Source organism: Zootoca vivipara, chromosome 3 (assembly GCF_965207765.1).
Source record: "Zootoca vivipara chromosome 3, rZooViv2.hap1.1, whole genome shotgun sequence".
NCBI lineage: Eukaryota > Metazoa > Chordata > Lepidosauria > Squamata > Lacertidae > Zootoca > Zootoca vivipara.
In genome coordinates this window covers 35,771,441-35,789,369 of record NC_142586.1, presented here as the reverse complement: position 1 = coordinate 35,789,369, position 17,929 = coordinate 35,771,441, and the positions used below count along the sequence as shown (strand labels likewise).

The 17,929-nt window shown below is 39.6% G+C and overlaps 1 protein-coding gene and 1 long non-coding RNA gene across 2 annotated transcripts in view; one reads left to right on the top strand and one right to left on the bottom strand.

Annotated features, from left to right (window-relative positions):
• The window catches only part of LOC148686213 (uncharacterized), a 47,930-nt gene extending 40,634 nt beyond the window's left edge, over positions 1–7,296 (top strand). The window contains exons 3-4 of the long non-coding RNA XR_015948906.1: positions 858–988; positions 5,229–7,296. This is a non-coding gene — a long non-coding RNA (uncharacterized LOC148686213). The remainder of the gene's footprint in view (positions 1–857; positions 989–5,228) is intronic.
• The window catches only part of KCNQ5 (potassium voltage-gated channel subfamily Q member 5), a 276,747-nt gene that overhangs the window by 23,820 nt on the left and 234,998 nt on the right, over positions 1–17,929 (bottom strand). The window contains exons 4-8 of the mRNA XM_035109615.3: positions 14,294–14,469; positions 13,977–14,102; positions 8,328–8,438; positions 5,725–5,820; positions 2,130–2,224 (exon numbers count right to left, since the gene is read on the bottom strand). Of these exons, the coding sequence (XP_034965506.1) occupies positions 2,130–2,224; positions 5,725–5,820; positions 8,328–8,438; positions 13,977–14,102; positions 14,294–14,469 (604 nt within the window). The remainder of the gene's footprint in view (positions 1–2,129; positions 2,225–5,724; positions 5,821–8,327; positions 8,439–13,976; positions 14,103–14,293; positions 14,470–17,929) is intronic.

Sequence of the window (17,929 nt, the reverse complement as noted above, 5' to 3'; positions counted from 1 at the left end):
AATATTTCAACAGCACCTCAAGGTATGCTAAATGCGCTTAGTACATACAATTATTGAATGAGTTGGCAAAGCACTTATTTAGGCAAAATGCAGGTGCTGCTATACAGATAACAGAAAGCTGTAGGCTAATTAGATGAAGATATCTGCTTTAATGGAGCACATTTGACTTAATAATTGGGACCTGAGATGTCACACAGAGGACTGATGTCAGATAATATTTTTCCTTGGCATAGCTGCCAAGTTCTCCCTTTTTTTAAGGGAAATCCCCTAATGCTGAATAGGCTTCCTCGCGAGAAAAGGGAAAACTTGGCAGCTATGTTCCTTGGCCAGAAGTGTACTGTAATATATTTAGTCAGACTATGACTTAACTGTTTACATAAGTTAGATAACTCTTAAGTCTAAACAGTGATTGTCTAAAATACAATTAAAATCAACATTTCTGGCCTCTGAGAACAAAATATTTTTTTATTTTGAAGCTTTTAGGAGTTCCAATGGAGCAGTCATGAGCCTTGTGCCTGCCAATTAGATTAAATTTACAAATCAGCTTTCTGTGCCCACCCAAGTGGGGAAAATGGAAGAGAAGACAAACTAGACTGAAATGTAATCTTTCTCTGCCACTCTTTGTCTTTTTAAACAGTTGTATGTCTGCCCCATATTTTATTGTTGTTAGGCAAAATAGCAGTAACAATTATAGTTTAGCCACAACAAGTGGATCTTGAGAACTCCACATAACTTTCAGTTCCCTTCTGTAAGAAAGGTAGTACACACCAAAGTCTCAGCTCTAGAGGAGAGAGTAAGGAGTTTAGGAGTGTATAGGATTCTTGTTCAGAATCTATTTGTTTTCCATCTTCACTTAGTCTTACAGCTCAAAATGGTTTGGTGACAATTTTTAAAGCAAAAGAAATAACAAGAATTGCTGTGCCATATGAAAACATGCTAGAATCCATCCCAAACTTCTAGAACTTTCTTCTGGAAAACACTTTCTAAGGTAAATAATACAAGCATAATTTTGTTGTCATAATTCCTAGAAGGATGTCCAATTGATACTGTTACGTCGTGTATGTTTGTAATTAAAAAGCAGTATTTTGATGATTCTTTTATTATGGAATTTCTGCTTCAATAGGCATGTTTCTCCCAACCAAATTCTGCCCTCAAATGAATAGGGGCTGTCTCTTTGTCAACTATGATTATCTAACAAGGAACATATATGACGAAATGATATTGTTATCTGCATTTCCATTACACATAGAAGTAGAAAGCTACACATTTCTCTCCCACTGAAAATAGATGTTTCCTAGGATTCATATCAGTATGACCCATCTAATGGGAATGAGGAACAGTCTTATCAGTTTTATTACTAACACCCTCCTACACAGGTTTCTCACAGGAAGAGGAAACATGTGGAATGTAATTGACAATAAGGATAACATGGTGACATTTAAGCTTCTGTTTATTACAAAGAAAAAGAAAAACACAGCAGCTTTATGCAAAAAGCACAGTATTGCAAACTGAAAGCAGCAGCAAATTGATTGTGGTGAATTAACCAGTTGGTTGGGTTTCATTCAGTCTTTTCCTAGTCTGAATAGTACAAGACAAATCCTCTGCTGGTATAAATTAGTGTGGCCCTTTGACCTACATGCTGTTTTTATGCCTGCTTTTTCTTCTAACTCTAAGCACAATTAGATTGAGAGAAACCAATGGAAGTCAGCAGGTCTAAGCTGCTAGAAATTGACAATAAATAATGTAGGGGTAGCCAATGTGGTGCCCTAGAGATTGGAATAATATATCACCAACCATGTGAAGTAGGATGAATTAGCATTAACTGAGTCCAACACAGGTAATATTTTGCCTAGATGCTATTAGAAGATTAACTTCCAGCAGGGTTTTGAGGACCTGGTGGCGGAAAAAATATTTTATTGCTTTGTTGTAATAATGGCTCAGAAACAAAAGAAAATGGGAATCCGATTTGTCATTATGTTTGGAAGATGTGTAATTGCCCCAGTTTGCTACCTAAGTTCCTTAATGAATGGTATTAAAAGGGGGGAGGGGGGGAGACAAAACCACACACTGATTTTTATAAGCTCAAAACAGACATCAAGTACAGCACCAACTGCCAAATTTTTACCTACTTTGTTGGGCTGCAGGTATGCAAGGCCTTCAAATGAGGCTTCCAGGTAGCAATGGAAACGGATTTTTCATCAGCCGCATAACTACGCCATACACACTACATGCAGGATATATGATAAAGAAAGGGAAATAAAGGCAAGAGGGAGCAGGGGATGAAACAGAAAAGAAAAGCATATTAGTATACCAATACAAGTCAGGGCTTTTTTGTGTCATTCGTAGCACTGATACATGCCTGAGGGATGGAAGAATACTTTCATAATATCGCCAAGTGGCTGTCAGGTTTGTTCGTCTGCAATCAGTAGCATAAAACCTCCAAGCAGCCTTGTGAAAAGGAAACAATAGAAAGCACAAAGGAGCCAACAATATATGAAATGAAAGCATCGTTATCCCTATGGGAAATCTGCATTTTGTTCAAGCTGGAACCAATACCTGTTACTTTGGCTTAAATAATTAGTTCAGTAGGTTATGCTTGCAGAGTGCAATGAAGGTTTGGTTAAGTATTAAAATTTGCAAGAAAACTGTACACAAGAAAGTCACAATTTCAATGGAAGGGCTCCTTCCATTTGTGGAGAAACTGGAATCCAGCAAAGGTTTCCTGTTGAAGGAAGGGAAGGGGTGGTGGCAGTTTTCACTTGATTTCCCTCCATTCCCTTGCAGCCCCTAGCCCACCTCCCATGATGTTACAGAGGGTCTCCCAACCTTTTGGAAGGTCATGCTAGGGGCTGCTGAGCACAGTTCCGTATCCAATCCTACAGTGCTCAATAAAATAGAAGGACATATCTACCGCAACTTTAAGAAACTATTTTGTTGTACTGTGTGTGTGTGCATTTGACATTTATCTCAAATGATTTTAACTGCATTATAGTCAATATCAAGTTGTATTCTCATAAACATGGAGGTATTTAGCAACAATTGTTAGTTGTTTATCCAAGTAATCAACATTTGAAAATATTACAATAAATAAAATTAATATCAAATACAATTATCTTGGAGAACACAGCTTTTAGTGTGATGATAAACTTTATATGGTCTTTTGCATATAGTACTGAGGCCATGTTGTAAATTCATGGCTGAGGTAAGATTTTAAACTAGGAAGTTCCCTGCTCACACTTTTAACCATGACACTATGTCTGTACACTACTAAGCATATCATAAAGCTAATAATAAATTGTATGAACAGGCTATATTTCTAGGATAGTGGTTTTTAGTCCCAATTTTTCAAATTTCACATTCATACTACTTTTCATTTTAGTACAAATCAAGAGATTTAGATCCTGTGCAAAAAATAACTGCCTTCATCATTGGATGCCTTATGCGATTCTAAGACAAAGTTGAGCCCCAATCAATATGGCCAGGTCTTCCAGTATCATGAGGCAGAATGAGGCTATGTCTGGCAGTCCCTCTTCACCCCGTGCTGCTCCTATCCTTAGGACCTGGTGCATTGGCAGAACAATCCTTGCTTTTTGGTTGGCCTGGGTCTTTCATTTAGTTGCCCTCTCCCAATATGTGAGCCAGCAGCCCAGGGCACGCACTCCAGCAGCCATCACATATATACCATGTGTTGCTCTGCTCATGGGATGCAAGATAGCGCTACTGCATTGCAGCATTTGTTTGACTGGGTAGCACCTAGGTCCCAGGCAAGAGTAGTGAGTGATATGGTGAAGTGTTGAAGGGCAGAATGCAATATGCCCTGCTCCCCCTATGTTGCCTGCTCCCCTCAGGTGTGGTGGAGTTAGACACTGTCCCGTTGACAGTGTTGGTTTAAGATTCAGCTGCCAGTCTGGTAAGATTCTGTACGTGGGGTGGTGGTGGTGGTGTTATCTTACCTTTAGGCCGTGTCTGATACCATTAAAAGCCCTTGGTGGTATTTCTGCACTGGTCCTTGGGGAGTAGAGACTTCAGACAGAGGCTGTCTGTAACTACCCTGTCTTGAGTTCATCAGGTGTGAATCCTGGGCTAAATTGACACTACTGGTTAACCCTGGCTTAAAGTGAGATGGCGGCTTACTGTCACTGCTTGGGCTGCCATTCTCAATCAAGTGTGGGGATGAATCTGCAGTTTGTAAAGTCCGTATTCATGCAGGCTCTTAATTGACAGTTGCTGGCTCATAACAGTATATAGCTGCAATTCAGCAAATATAGAAAGTGAATTCCTATCTCTTTCCTCCCTTCAATATGAAAACACACATATTTTTAAATTAACCCCGTTGAGGCTTTGGCAGCAATATGCATCCCTCCCATGTTGTTACAAACCATGTATAAAGGAGGCTCCCATGCTAGCCAGGAACTGTGCACAGCCTGGAACTTGTCCAGTGGTCATGTCAGCATAACAGTTTTGATAGGTTCTGTTTTGGGAGTGGGAATGCTCTGTGATCGCTCAGACATCAACTTCCAAGGCAAGCATAAATGACAGGCTGAGGAAATGACTGACTGATCCCCAAAGAGACATTTGGCAGTTGTACTCTGTGGGCATGATCCAGCATAATTCAGGAATCAGTTCTGCCAAAGTCTTTCAGAGGAGATTAAATTTGGTTTTCAAAGAAATAATGTGTGTGTGTATGCACAAACATGAATAATAATGGAGAATTGATTCTGGGCTCTTAAATAAATAAATAATAGCTCATAGTAGACAATCACTTTGAATATAAGCCTTGATTTAACTGGGTGTGAAAAAAGCCAGGCAACACAATGTGCAGTATTCAAAACAGCAACAAAGTGAAATCTATTGCACTAAAAGTAAATGTAATTAAATGAAGCAGCTGTTTAAAACATCAAATATGCTAACATTTCGATTTACTTTTTGATTCCTTCTACACATCAATGCCACCACTGGGAAGGTGCCCATAATTTTAGGCCAACAGCTATTGTGATCAATCATTCAAACTGTTGTAGTGAATTGTTTGGACAGAGGTCTCTTCCTTCAAACTGAATGTATTTACCCCCTGGCACATTGTCAGAGACCCACTACTAATAATTAATTAAATGTGGGCGATGGTGCTGTGCCATAATTTAATCTGACATTTATTTATCAGTTCTGGGTTTTTATAGAAAACTATTTTGTAAACTGTGTCATGCAAAATATCACAATTTGTATCTTTCTAGGTCTTCTGGAATGATTACTTCTTGAAAACACTACATACAGTGTGTTATCCAAGCACTGAACATGAGACATGTCAAGCACAAACAGCATCTATTGAAATCAACAATGTAGCCCTTTTTAAAAAAATCTGAAATAGTGCCAACCAGCCATTTAGTAGGAAGGCAGGCACATGAGGGACAGAATCTAGCCCCTACCCCTGAGCAGCAGATTGGCTTGATTTCAAGTTTTAAAAAGAAATACATGTGAAGCATCCCAGCAACTTGATGAATCACAGTTTTTGTGCATGATTTCTCATCCAGTTTGGATTGTGTGTGCAGAAGTCCAGTTCCATATGTGCATGGTCCCTAGCTAGATGGGAGGAAGATATTTACTGCAACATGCTGCATCATGGCGAATAATCTGGGTTATGTTTGCATTTCTTTTACAACTTTGCATGATATGGATTGTAATATTCCTGAATGGAAACTTTTCAAAAAATCTGATTCATTTGGCACTTACTTGAATTAAACTGGCAGCGGGATTCCTTCTTTTTTCAAAATGTTTCTGACGATGCTGTTCCTGTACTTTTAATGCAAATCCTGACCCAAGAATGCCCTGGAGTACAGTACAGTATGAGAAATATTCATGGTCAGGATAGTCGTTTTGGTAAGGGGTTAAGAGCATATAATCTTTAAAATCATCTAGAAGTGTTACACATACAAGTAGCACCTGCCATAGTAAGAATGGCTCCCCCACTCTTTGGATACTTGAAGTAACACATTGGACACAATCAAGTATGTTTAGTGGCCAGACAATACAGGGTTGTGCCAATTCTCTACAATATAGGGAGCAGAGCAATTTAAAGCACAGTAGTGGTTGGTGGAAGGAAAACCGCTGCAGCTTTCCCTTGCTCATACATTTCCCCCGAACAACATTTCTCCAGCTTTTTCTCTCTCAAAAGGGACTTCAGTCAAAAGTCTTGGTGCCCAGCCAGGAGCAAAATGAGGACAGGCAGTTTTGGGGGAAAAGTGCTGGTAGAAGAGGGGTTCACTAACCCTCTCCTATCTGCAGCCTGTGTTTTGAATTGTCCCAGTCCAGTTTTAAAGCAATTCAGAAAGAATCTACCATCACCATTTTTACCATTTACACCTCACTGTTCAGTTTGGCCCTATGCCCAGAAGTGCATGCTATGTTGCCAACTTGTGTTTTCACAAGTTTTCCATTGTAAAGAAGGGAAGATTTGCCAGGAAAAAATGACAGGTGAGAGGAGAGTGATTACCGCTTTTTTTTGCCTACTCCTTTTGTCCTACCGGTACTTCCCCTGCCACAGTATGTACACCCCCACACGTATTCCAGACATTTCCCAACATGTATGGAACAATGTAGAAAGGGTAATAGCAAATGGAAATTGCAAGGTGCAAATGACGGGAAGGGTTAAGCACCCTCCTCTCATCTGTGAGCTCTTACCTGCAAATCACTCAGCTCCAGTGCCCCTTTGTAGAAAACCAGGGGTTAGCCTAAAAATGTGAAATAGCTGAGTAAACATGTCGTCTACCCCCTGTGCACTTAATAGCAGCTTGAGCAGGCAATCTGCACTGGGGTCATAGTGCAGGAGGAAAGGAGGAGACAACCTCTGTCCCATGCTGCAGCCCCAATACAAATGCATGGAATGCTGTGACTGTTTTTACAAATGAAAACCATATTGGGATCTTCAACACAATGTATAGTTTAGCCCTAAATATCAGTGAAATAACTGAAAGAGCTCAACTGGGATTCCTTTAAACTGGACTTAAGTGTGAAGACAGGAAACCTGCAAATTCAGCAGCACTTTTGTTTACTTGCACCAAACATACGTCTTAAGGAAGCATCACAATTATGGCACATAATGTAGTATTTTTCTCACACTCCATTTGAAAGGTTGAGACTGAAAAATAGCAGCTTGCCTAAAGTTAGCCTAAGTGAGCATAGGGTGATTTAATAGTTAAACCAGGGACCTCTAGGTCATAGCACAAGTTTTTAACCACTGTGCTATATAACCTTACTCAGTGCATATCACCCTATACTGCTGAATAAAAGACTTGTATTGGGGCCCCAGGGTTGTTTGGGTTATTTATTTATAGAAGCAAACTTTTTAGAAGTAATGTATACAATGATCATTTAAAGGGAACATGGGAAATATTCCAATACATGTTACTAAAACTCACAGCTAGGTGTCACTATCAGCAGGCAGGCAAGTTTATCTAGGTTCACAAGAATTTCAGCACAGATTATATAGTTTGCTTCCTTCAAGACCAGTAGTTAGCAGCTGGATCAGAAATAATATTTCTGACTTATAAACTCTAAGGTAAGTGCTTCACTTTAATTATTAATATAACACAGCATGCCTGCAAGGCATGGAAACAATTTGGTTAATTATATCACCATTATTATTATTTTGCATCTCAGCTGAAATAGGTTGAGAATATTCATAATTATACTAAGAAGCTCAAGAGGATAGAACAGTGTGTTCCCTAGCCTTCTGCAAGATGAGTAAAATTTCTTCTGGATGTTTTTTGACAATTCAAAAAACATTACAAGGATAATCTCATTACATTTGCCCCCCAAAAAAGTTCTGCATGAAAATCACAGTGATATATTAATTACTAGATCTTCACTGCGGATCCCATAACCACACAATGATATGTGTTTTTGGACAAAACAGATATATTTTCCACTGGGGATATCTGGAAGCAGGTTATTTAGCCACTTTAGATCCTGCCCACATCAACCATGTGGATAGATGGGGAACTAGGGTGGACTGAATCTTGTCATTTATGGATAGTGGGGGCTGAATGCCTAATTCCCAATAAGCCTCACTAACATGCCTCACATAAAACACTGCTTACTGGTTGTGACTATGGAATGATATATGGGTACAATATTACCAAAATAAATTTTGGGACTTATCAGATAGATTTTACAGTTCTCACAGGACAATAAATGAGCTTTTAAAGCAGCTTCAATTTCCCCCATTATAGATTGCAGACGCTGCAGTGCCATACAAATAACTGTCACAGTGTTGTTTCTCATGTATGTCATCTTAAAGAGTTTGAAGTTTTGCAAACAGTTGTAAAGATACTCACAGCAGGCAATGCAAAGAAAGAAATGCCAAGCAGTGCAAACCCTGCAGAAAGCAGCCTTCCTAGCCAGGTGAGAGGGGTTTTGTCTCCATAGCCAATTGTTGTCAATGTGATCTGAAAAGATACAATTATAATTCACTGTGAGAAAAAAAGAGGATGATACACATGTCGATAATTTTAACATTAACAGGGCAATATTCACAATGGCAAAATGATAAAGAGTAACCAAAATATGAAATTTTCCTGGTCCGTAAGTAGTGATTTGAATGGGGCGTGCTCACTAAAGAACTGCCTCATTCCTCAAATTGGTGGTGCCTGGTGTCCACTGGGACTGGTAGGGTTGGGAAGGCAGGGAGACTAATAGCAAGGGAGGCCAGAGCCAACCAATTCTCATTTTGTCTTCCTCCTCATCCCTGTTGAGTTCTACAAAGGCAACACTGAACCTAAGGAGGAAGTTGACAGGCAGTGCCATCCCATGGACTGCTTGTAAATAAGAAGGCAGGCAGGTGGGGGGGGCAGGCTAAGAGCAGAATGAGATTGCTGGAGCAGCCTCCACTGCTTTAATTATGGACCCGCCTCAAATGCTTCAAGCTGTTTTTGATATTTCTCCCCTTCTCAGAAACTGGATGTAATCCTGCCTGCAGGTGGGAAGTGGCTTGTTGGTATTGTTGGGGTGAATGAGTGGGCATAGAAAGGGTTAACTCCCTTCCTGGTGGCTGATTTGTGCTTGCAAATGCCTCCCACACTTCAGCAACTAGATCTAAGAATCCACACTTGCACATGCAGCATGCCCATTTGTTAAATAGCAGAATCAGACTCCCTTGAAACAACTGCTTATGAACCCTGAGATAACAGAGAGATTTAGTTTAGAATTAATCTGGATGTCTAAACAAGTAGATTAGTTGAAATATATTCTCATATGAGAGACACCAGAGAAGTTAAAAAGACCAGGAAAACCCTCAATTAGGTTTTAAGAAAACACCATAAAATGTGTAATCAAGGCCATTCAATGAAGTTCATTTAGAAGGTATTTTAACCATTAAACCACGCACATCACTGTAGCTTTTAAGAATGACAACAAATTCAGAAGTACATGCTACTGGAGACCCTATTATAGAGGCAGTCTAGCATAATAATTTTTAAGAGGAGAAACAATGACTTGACTTTTTCACTGCGGGGAACTTGTGTCACCATCCCTTTTATTTGCAGAACCCCTTGGAGAGGGAACTCCTTTTTCAAGCTGCAATTTGTTTTTACTCTTTAAATAACAGTAGAGCTTCCCCTGCTGTCAATACTGCTGTGTGAAACTAACTGTATAACTATCATGGGCACATATTGTGCAGATCCTGTGTCACCATCACTGATGACAAGACAGAACGGTATCTTACACACCTCTTTCTCTATGCCTCTGATATGGATACAGCGCCCTGATTTCATTTACCATTAACTACATCTGTATGCTGTTTCCGTGCGTTGCTCTGGTTTGCCAGAAGCGGCTTAGTCATGCTGGCCACATGACCTGGAAGCTGTCTCCGGACAAATGCCAGCTCCCTCAACCAGTAAAGTGAGATGAGTGCTGCAACCCCAGAGTCGTCTGCGACTAGACCTACCGGTCAGGGGTACCTTTACCTTTACATCTCCACAGAGCTTGAATGGCCACACCTAGGCAACCAGATTGCTTGCTGTTCCATATGCAAATTTGCAAACCAATGCTGCTTTGTTTGGTAAAAAAGGTCCAAGCCAGAGGGTGGACTCTATCTTGTTTCATCAGTGCAAGGACTTATGCTTGTGCAATAGAACTTTCCCCCTTCTCTGCTGCTGTGCATCCAGTGCCCCCCCATTTATTTCACAGGATAAAGTCTGGTCTGGAGGGTTAGGGGAACCCCCTGAACAGACTTAGGCAGGAAGGGCAGGAAGAGGGGACTTCTATTTTGAAAGCAAAAATCCTTGCACTTGCAGAAGAACTTAGTTGGATATTGCCCATAGCTGTGTCCCTGAGGAAGGGCCGTCATTTTACTGTTTTGTAAACTATAATTACTATTGATAAAGTTTTATCTTTCAGTCCTATCTGAGACCTCTTCTTTTGCTTCTGCATGCAGATTCTTTCACTGACTGCTGCTTTGCATAAGTTAAAAAGGGATCAATTCATAGCTTTGAATTAACCCCCCCCCCCCAATATTTACAACCAAGTCCCATGAATTTCTCTCTTGATTGGCTTAATAAAAATAAATTATATTTCCAAAATAAATGTAGGGATAGCAAAGACCTGAAATGTTAACAGAGGACTAACAAATATATTTCCATTCCTTGATGGCCCTGCCAGTTCTACAAAGTTCTTTCCTCAGCAAATCAGCATCAACCTGTTTTATCAGGAATGGACCTGAATAATCTGGCCTTCATCCAGGTTGCTATCACTGCCAGACACTGGAGAATAGAGAGATGTTTCCAAACTACATTTGAAGAAAAGAAGAGGAGCTTATGAAAAGGATAGCGCCAGCTGTCATCTATCTTTAATGACACTGCTGGCTCACAGTCTCCGCAGCAGAGAGATATACCATGGGTCCTGTAGATCTTTATATAATTGCAAGCCCTTAGAAAGAAAGAACAGCAGCACTTCTCTCTCTCTCTCTCTCTCTCTCTGAGCAGCATCCAGCCTGTTCTTTCACACGCTCAACAGGTTCTGAAGCCCCCTGACAAGGACATTACACCTTTTAAGTGTATCGGAGACTCCTTGCCTCCTTTGAGCCCTGCTGCAGGGTGGTTCTTGAGCGATAAAGAGATGTCACATCTTCACAAGTCTACTTCTCAACAGCGGACTTGTTTTTGCCTCAACACTGTAATAGTGTAATTCAGAAGACATTTAGATTGTGAACTCCTAATGTAGGTTCTAACATCCTTAGGGCAGAGCCTTTGCTTACATTTCTCTGTGAAGCACAAAGTACACCGATGGTGCAATATAAATAACAAGCAATAGTAATGAAAAAAAGTGTTTTCCTCAACCAGTCTAACTAGTTTTCCACAACAGCAATCTTAACTTTATATGCAGATGTGAAGGCCTAGAACAGTGATGGACAACCTTTTGAGCTTGGTGTGTCAAAATTCACCAAAAAACCGAGCATAACTCGGGTGATGTGTCACTTCAAGAAAAAACCTATAATTTCGCGATATTTCTAGTTTAAATAACAAAAATGTATAATTGTAATATATAACTGTATTTAATAAACCAAAAACTAATTATTTAAGCAAACCAAACCAAAAACCCCTTATCACAAAGTGCCCAGAGTTGAACTTTTTGGGGGGAGCTGCTGACCAAAGTTTTGGAGGTTTTTTTGGGGGGGGGTGCCAAAGTTGCTTTGCTTTGGGGGGGGTGACCCAAAGCTGCTGCGCTTTTGGGGGGGAAGAGAATAGAAATAAATGACGAATAATACCTTCGCTGGAACTAACACGCAGCACCGACATAGTCTGGCAAAGTGCCAAAAAACACAGCACAGAACTGGTTAAAAACGAACGCTGTTACACCCAATCATCGTCTGCCAAAGCGCCAGAAAAAACAGCACAGAAAGGGTTAAAAACACAGCGGAGACAAGCTGTAGGAGGAGCGGGAGAACAAATGGGGGGCAGCAGCGTGAATGGGCCGATGGGGTGCATGCCAGCAGTGAGGGCTCTGCGTGTCACGTCTGACACGCGTGTCATAGGTTTGCCATCACTGGCCTAGAAAAAAACCAGAAAATTTCAGGAAAAAACTCGGGTTTCCCCTTTTTTGTTTTTTACTGAAAAATAGGGAAAATAGGTAGGAAAAATAAAAAATAGATTATGGAATGTTTTATTTTAACATGATGAATAAAATATTTTAAGATAAGGGGTTCAAATATTTTATAAACCATTTCTAAAAAATATGTATGGTATCAGATTATTCTAATTTCTGTGAGGACAAGCAAGTCCTAGGTTACAAACTGAACTCTCCAATGCAAGAACAAGATACATTTCTTCCTTTAGGAGGTGCTGTTGTCACCAGAAAAGAAAAAGGTTTCAGTTTTGTTTTTGCATGCATGTGGTATGTATGGTTCTGTTCATCTTCACTAGGCCTCAAAGCACTTGAAGAAAATATAGAGCAACAAAAGGGCCTGAAAGTATATAGTTTACAGTACTTAATTTAATAAGGTTAGGGTTAGGGTTACTTTTGGATTTTTAAAAATTGTTTTGTGGAGTTTTCTTTGTTCCACATAAACTAGTAAACAGTTCAGGAGATGGTTGCTCTATTTGTTACAAATACAAATAAATATTATTTTAAAAGTAAATTCTGTTATTGAGAACTTCATCATTTACCTTGCTGTGTGAACAAGAGCTCATGCTTATCTTTATTTATTTCATAAAATTTATATACTGCTTGATTGTAAAAAAACAGACCAACCAGCAAAGCAGTTTTCAAAATGTACCTTAATTTTGCATAAATGCTTTCGGCAGCTATGACAAAACAAAGAATTATGATCTGTAATAAGCAAAATCTCTCTCTTTCTGGCTAGCCCTAAGTTTCTTTCTAGAGAATTAAAAATTCCTTTTGTTATGATCTTCAGTAACAGACACATCTTTGAAAAGGTCTGGAACTGGTATATCCAAATTAGGATAATATCAAAAAGCTCTTAATTCCCTAGGTATGTTATTTAATGCAGCAAAATTTATTTCAGTACACTACGGATAACTGTTAATTAACCAAACAATCCAAAAATTAATCAAATGAGGTTAAGTGATGAGTGTCTTTCTTATTATAATACAGCTACTCTAATTAGTGAAATCTTAAATCTTAATTAACCATACCAAAGGGACACTTATCATTTCTATCCACAGATCTTTCTGTCATGTGGGACTAATATGCTTCAAAGCTTCAAATACCAACATAATTCAGTTGCTGCCAATATGACTTAAGGCTGTCTTCTCTGATTATGAACTGGTTTGCATATCACGCTAAGCCAAACCATGGCTTAGACAGCAGGCATAGGCAAACTCCAGCCCTCCAGATCTTTGGGACTACAATTCCCACCCTAGCTAACAGGACCAGTGGTCATGGATGATGGGAATTGTAGTCCCAAACATCTGGAGGGCTGGAGTTTGCCTATGCTTGGCTTAGAGCAGGCATCCCCAAACTTTGGCCCGCCAGATGTTTTGGACAACAATTCCCATCTTCCCTGACCACTGGTCCTGTTAGCTAGGGATCATGGGAGTTGTAGGCCAAAACATCTGGAGGGCCGCAGTTTGGGGATGCTTGGCTTAGAGAGAAATCATAGGCTCCAGGAAAGGAGCTCCCTGCCTCATTGCTCCTTCCTGGTCATTCTGCTTCTGTGCTGCACTGAACTAAGTCACAGCTGGCCTAAGCATGCTATCTGAACCTGACTTACAAAGTAATAATGAGTGGTAATCAAGATCTGTGCTATGGTTTATAGCTCATGTTTGTTTGGGGGAGTTAAATCACAAGCCCTGGACTGGATGATACACCAAGCCAAACCATGACTCTGCCTAGCCGCAGAATGGCTGGGCAAGAGCACAGTGGCTACAATCTCCTTTCCATGAGCCTGCAAGGGAGCACTTTCATGCCAGGCCATGGTTTTTAAATATTGCATAGTGTAAATCATGTAGGTCAGTGGATTCTGTACTTACTGTGCCCCACCACAGAGCATCTGCATATGTAGAAAATTGAGCATTTGTATCTTTTTCAACCAGGTAGACGAGGAAAGATGAAAAAATCAATACTAAAAATCCTATGTACCAGGCGGTGATTAATTCCTATAGGATAAAAAAAGAGTATTAAAAACAAGCATTTTGAAAACCTATCTGTACCAATACCATTTATTGGAATATTTGTTCTTCCATATTCTATAGTTACTTTATTAGTTACATACAAAAAAATTCCCTGAAATACATGCATGAATGACTGACGAAATTCAGAGAGGTGAAGGATATGAACAGGCCCTTACCTTGCTATGTGCATAAACCACTGAACCTAACAATTTCCAGGTTCCTCCTCTTCGGTCCATGCGCACCATGCGAAGGATCTGTAGGAAACGAAGACTTCTCAGTGCTGATGTTGCAAAAATGTTACCCTGAGTTTTTGCAGAAACAACTGCTATTGAAGCGATGAGAACAATGATGTCTGAAAGAAATACATTACAAAATACATTAATGTACGCATATGGACCAGTAATAGCTTGATAGTATATTGTCATATACTGGGTGAATTGGATGGCTTTGTATGTTAAGAATATTCTTTTACAGTATTTATGCTGAAAGAAAGTGAATTGTAACAACAACACCCCTATAAATGCAAAAAAAAAATACAATACTATAAAATGTTGCAGTGACCAGTGTGAAGTTCTATCAAAAGAAATGCCTTTTTACTCATTTACAAGAATACACAATTTACAAGAATACATAATACACAACCATCTTACCCAAGTTCTTAGACAGCCTCCAGTTATTTCAGGCATGTGCTCTACAGTCCTCATCTAATTTGTGTGTGTCAATTTCATGGGACCAAACTTTTAACTGAAAAGGATCTAATATAAGTTTTTCTCACTAAAAGTTCTATGCAGCTCACATATACCTAGTATTGGGAACATTAAGGAAGTTTTCAACAATGCTTAATTTTTTGTTCTGATCTATGGGTTGGTTGGTTTTTAACTTACAAACATGTATGTATGTATGTACACCCAAAGGTTCCAGGACAGAAGATTTATTTACCTTAAAAAGCATAATTAGCAATATCTGAAATCAGAGTAAATAATAGATTGCCCAGTAAACCCCACCATCATCAGGAATAAAGTAAAGCACACTCTCTATCCACAATGTACTTTACCCCACTCCAATGGTTGAAACAAAGAGGTACATCTTCACTAATCGGCAAAAAATTGTTGAAGTTGGGAACACCTTGAAGGGGACATAATTCCATAAGTGTGGTGCCAGAGGAGAGAAGGCCCTCCCATGTAACCTCCATGCTTTGAACCTCACTCAGCAATGGGATCACAAATGGGACCTCCCCTGCAGATCTCAATACACAGGCAGGTTGGTATTAGTGGAAACATCCTTGAATTGCAAAATAATTGCAAACCAGTCAAATTGTAATAATTTGAAGTGTGGCTATTTAATTGAAGAGTGCACCCTTTTCTGCTCCTGTTAATAGATGGAATTGTTAGCAATACATTTGCCCCCTTTGGCTACCCCTGAGAATAATCGGAAGCAGTGATAATAACTGAAAATGCACTATAGGGATGGAATCATCATGCTGATGCAATAAATTTACAGCAGCAATTCGTGTATGAGATTAGCATTCGGCTGACATACTAGCTTTTATGTAGGAAGGAGCTCAAAGGTACTATTCCTTCATCTGAAATTTGAAAGTCCAGGAAAGGGTGTATAGCACACTTTGCTTATATATTTGAATCATTTTACTTTCCATTAGATTAGCATCTATTACAGTCTCAATCTAAACCCACTGACATGGGAGTGACAGCTTAATCTTATGTTTATCTACTCAGAAATAAGTCCCACAATGCACAATGGGGTTTACTTCCTAGTAAGTGTTTTAAGATTTGCTAGTGTCATATTGGGGAGCAAAATGCTGTAGTTATTGGGACAAACTAATGTTTACAATGCAGGATGTGAGCTTTTGAGTTCACAGTATTCTATTTCAGACTAGACGAACTACCACATGACTATTTCTTGATAGTAATAAATTTAATATTTTACTGATGTTATGAATTTATTATAATGGACCAGTGGAGATACCTGATTTAATATATGTCCACGGAGCTTACTTCCCTGTATGCACACCAGTTCTAGCCACATTTCAAATCATTTGCACCTTTCCCCAAGCAAAGGGTTGGCAATGAAAAAGCTACCTGTTTTGTTATCGTATAGGCAGGGCAATAGACCTGTTATTGCCATGTCCCGAGTTTCAGATGCTTTATTGTAGCTGCTTCCTTATCCCCCCTCCAAAAAAAAAATATCTATGGGAATATTTAATGATGTTCTTAATGAAGCCCTGAAATGAGAATGTTTTCTGTAGTAAGCTACCTTTCCCTGTGCCGATTCTGGAATTTCCCACAAGATCCACTCATCCCAAGTGATTCCATAATTCAGAGGTTACCAAAGCAGCAGTGTCACATTGCTCTAATAACCATCTCACTGTCATGGGAGATGGCAGCCAACTCTTGAAATACAACCCTCAGTACACCAAGGGTCTGAGATGGATAAGTGTTGAAAGCATTTTGCACCTTTCAGAAACTGGTGTTTAGATTAAATTTAGAGCTTTCGCATGTCCTGAAAAACTAAAAGTGACTTATTTTTGGGGGGGGGGGTGGGGAACAAAATTCTATGCTATTTCTAGATAAAGATCAAATTCAATGGAAGCAGAGGTGGTAAAATTTGTTCCAAATAACCTTTCAATGCAGATAGTCGTACACTGATGTGCTTGTAGATGAGTTACAAGTAGGTAGCTGTGTTGCTCTGCCGTAATCAAAACAGAATAAAAAAATTCCTTCTAGTAGCACCTTAGAGACCAACTAAGTTTGCAATTGGTATGAGCTTTCGTGTGTATGCACACTTCTTCAGATTCTTCAGGTATCTGAAGAAGTGTGCATGCGCATGAAAGCTCATACCAATGACAAACTTTGTTGTCTCTAAGGTGCTACTGGAAGGAATTTTTTTATCTTGTAGATGAGGTTATTGTGCTCACGGAACAACTTCCACATGTGGAATAGAACCTCCCCCTCTCTCCTCCCCCAGCATCCCCCCAAAAGCTCTGAATGCCTGGGGAAAACACTAGAGCAGATATGGAAAGGGAAGGAGCAGGAGACAAAATTCCATTGTGCAGTTGGAAGTCGTTCCATTAGTCCAATGACTTCGTTATACACAACCCTTGATTTGTGTGTGTATGTAAAAAATTGACAAGCAAAATACAGATAGACTTTGCATTATTTACATTTCAGTTTCTTTGTCAATTGCACAGTTGTATTTACATTTTTTTAATATAAAAAAAGTTAAACAATATTTTAAACCAGCATTAAACAGGCTTTTCATCCTTCTGGAGTCTGAATTTACTCCACAATTTTAACTATTATTTTACACACAATCTACTGGAAAAGTCACAGCTAGTTTGAATGTTGTGTGTCGGCCTTTTCATAGCTTGAATTATAGAGCTATCTCATTCTGTAGTGGGCTTGACAACAGTCCTAGGGATTGTAATTCAAAACCATTAGACTTTTAAGTCTTGTTCTGAGGGCAACTTGTGTGCAGGGTGACTTTGCCCAGCAGCATGGGGCCCAGAAAGCAGTTGGGGGGGGGGAATGCTGTATCTCTTCGCAACTCTTGTGAGATCTTGCAGGATGCTGGGCATCCTGTACGATTTCGGGAGATGCAAGAGGAGCCAAGGCCTTAAAAGGCCTCACCCATGAGGATTCGTGGCCATTTTGCCCTACAAGCTTCCCACCCACCTGCTCTTGGTGCTAGAGCCTCACTGAACTAACTACTAGGGTCACTGCTTTACAAGGCCAGAAATAAGTTTTTTCCTTCCCAACTTGAGTTGGCCCTCAGTTGGGAGTTTTTTCTGCCTTTCC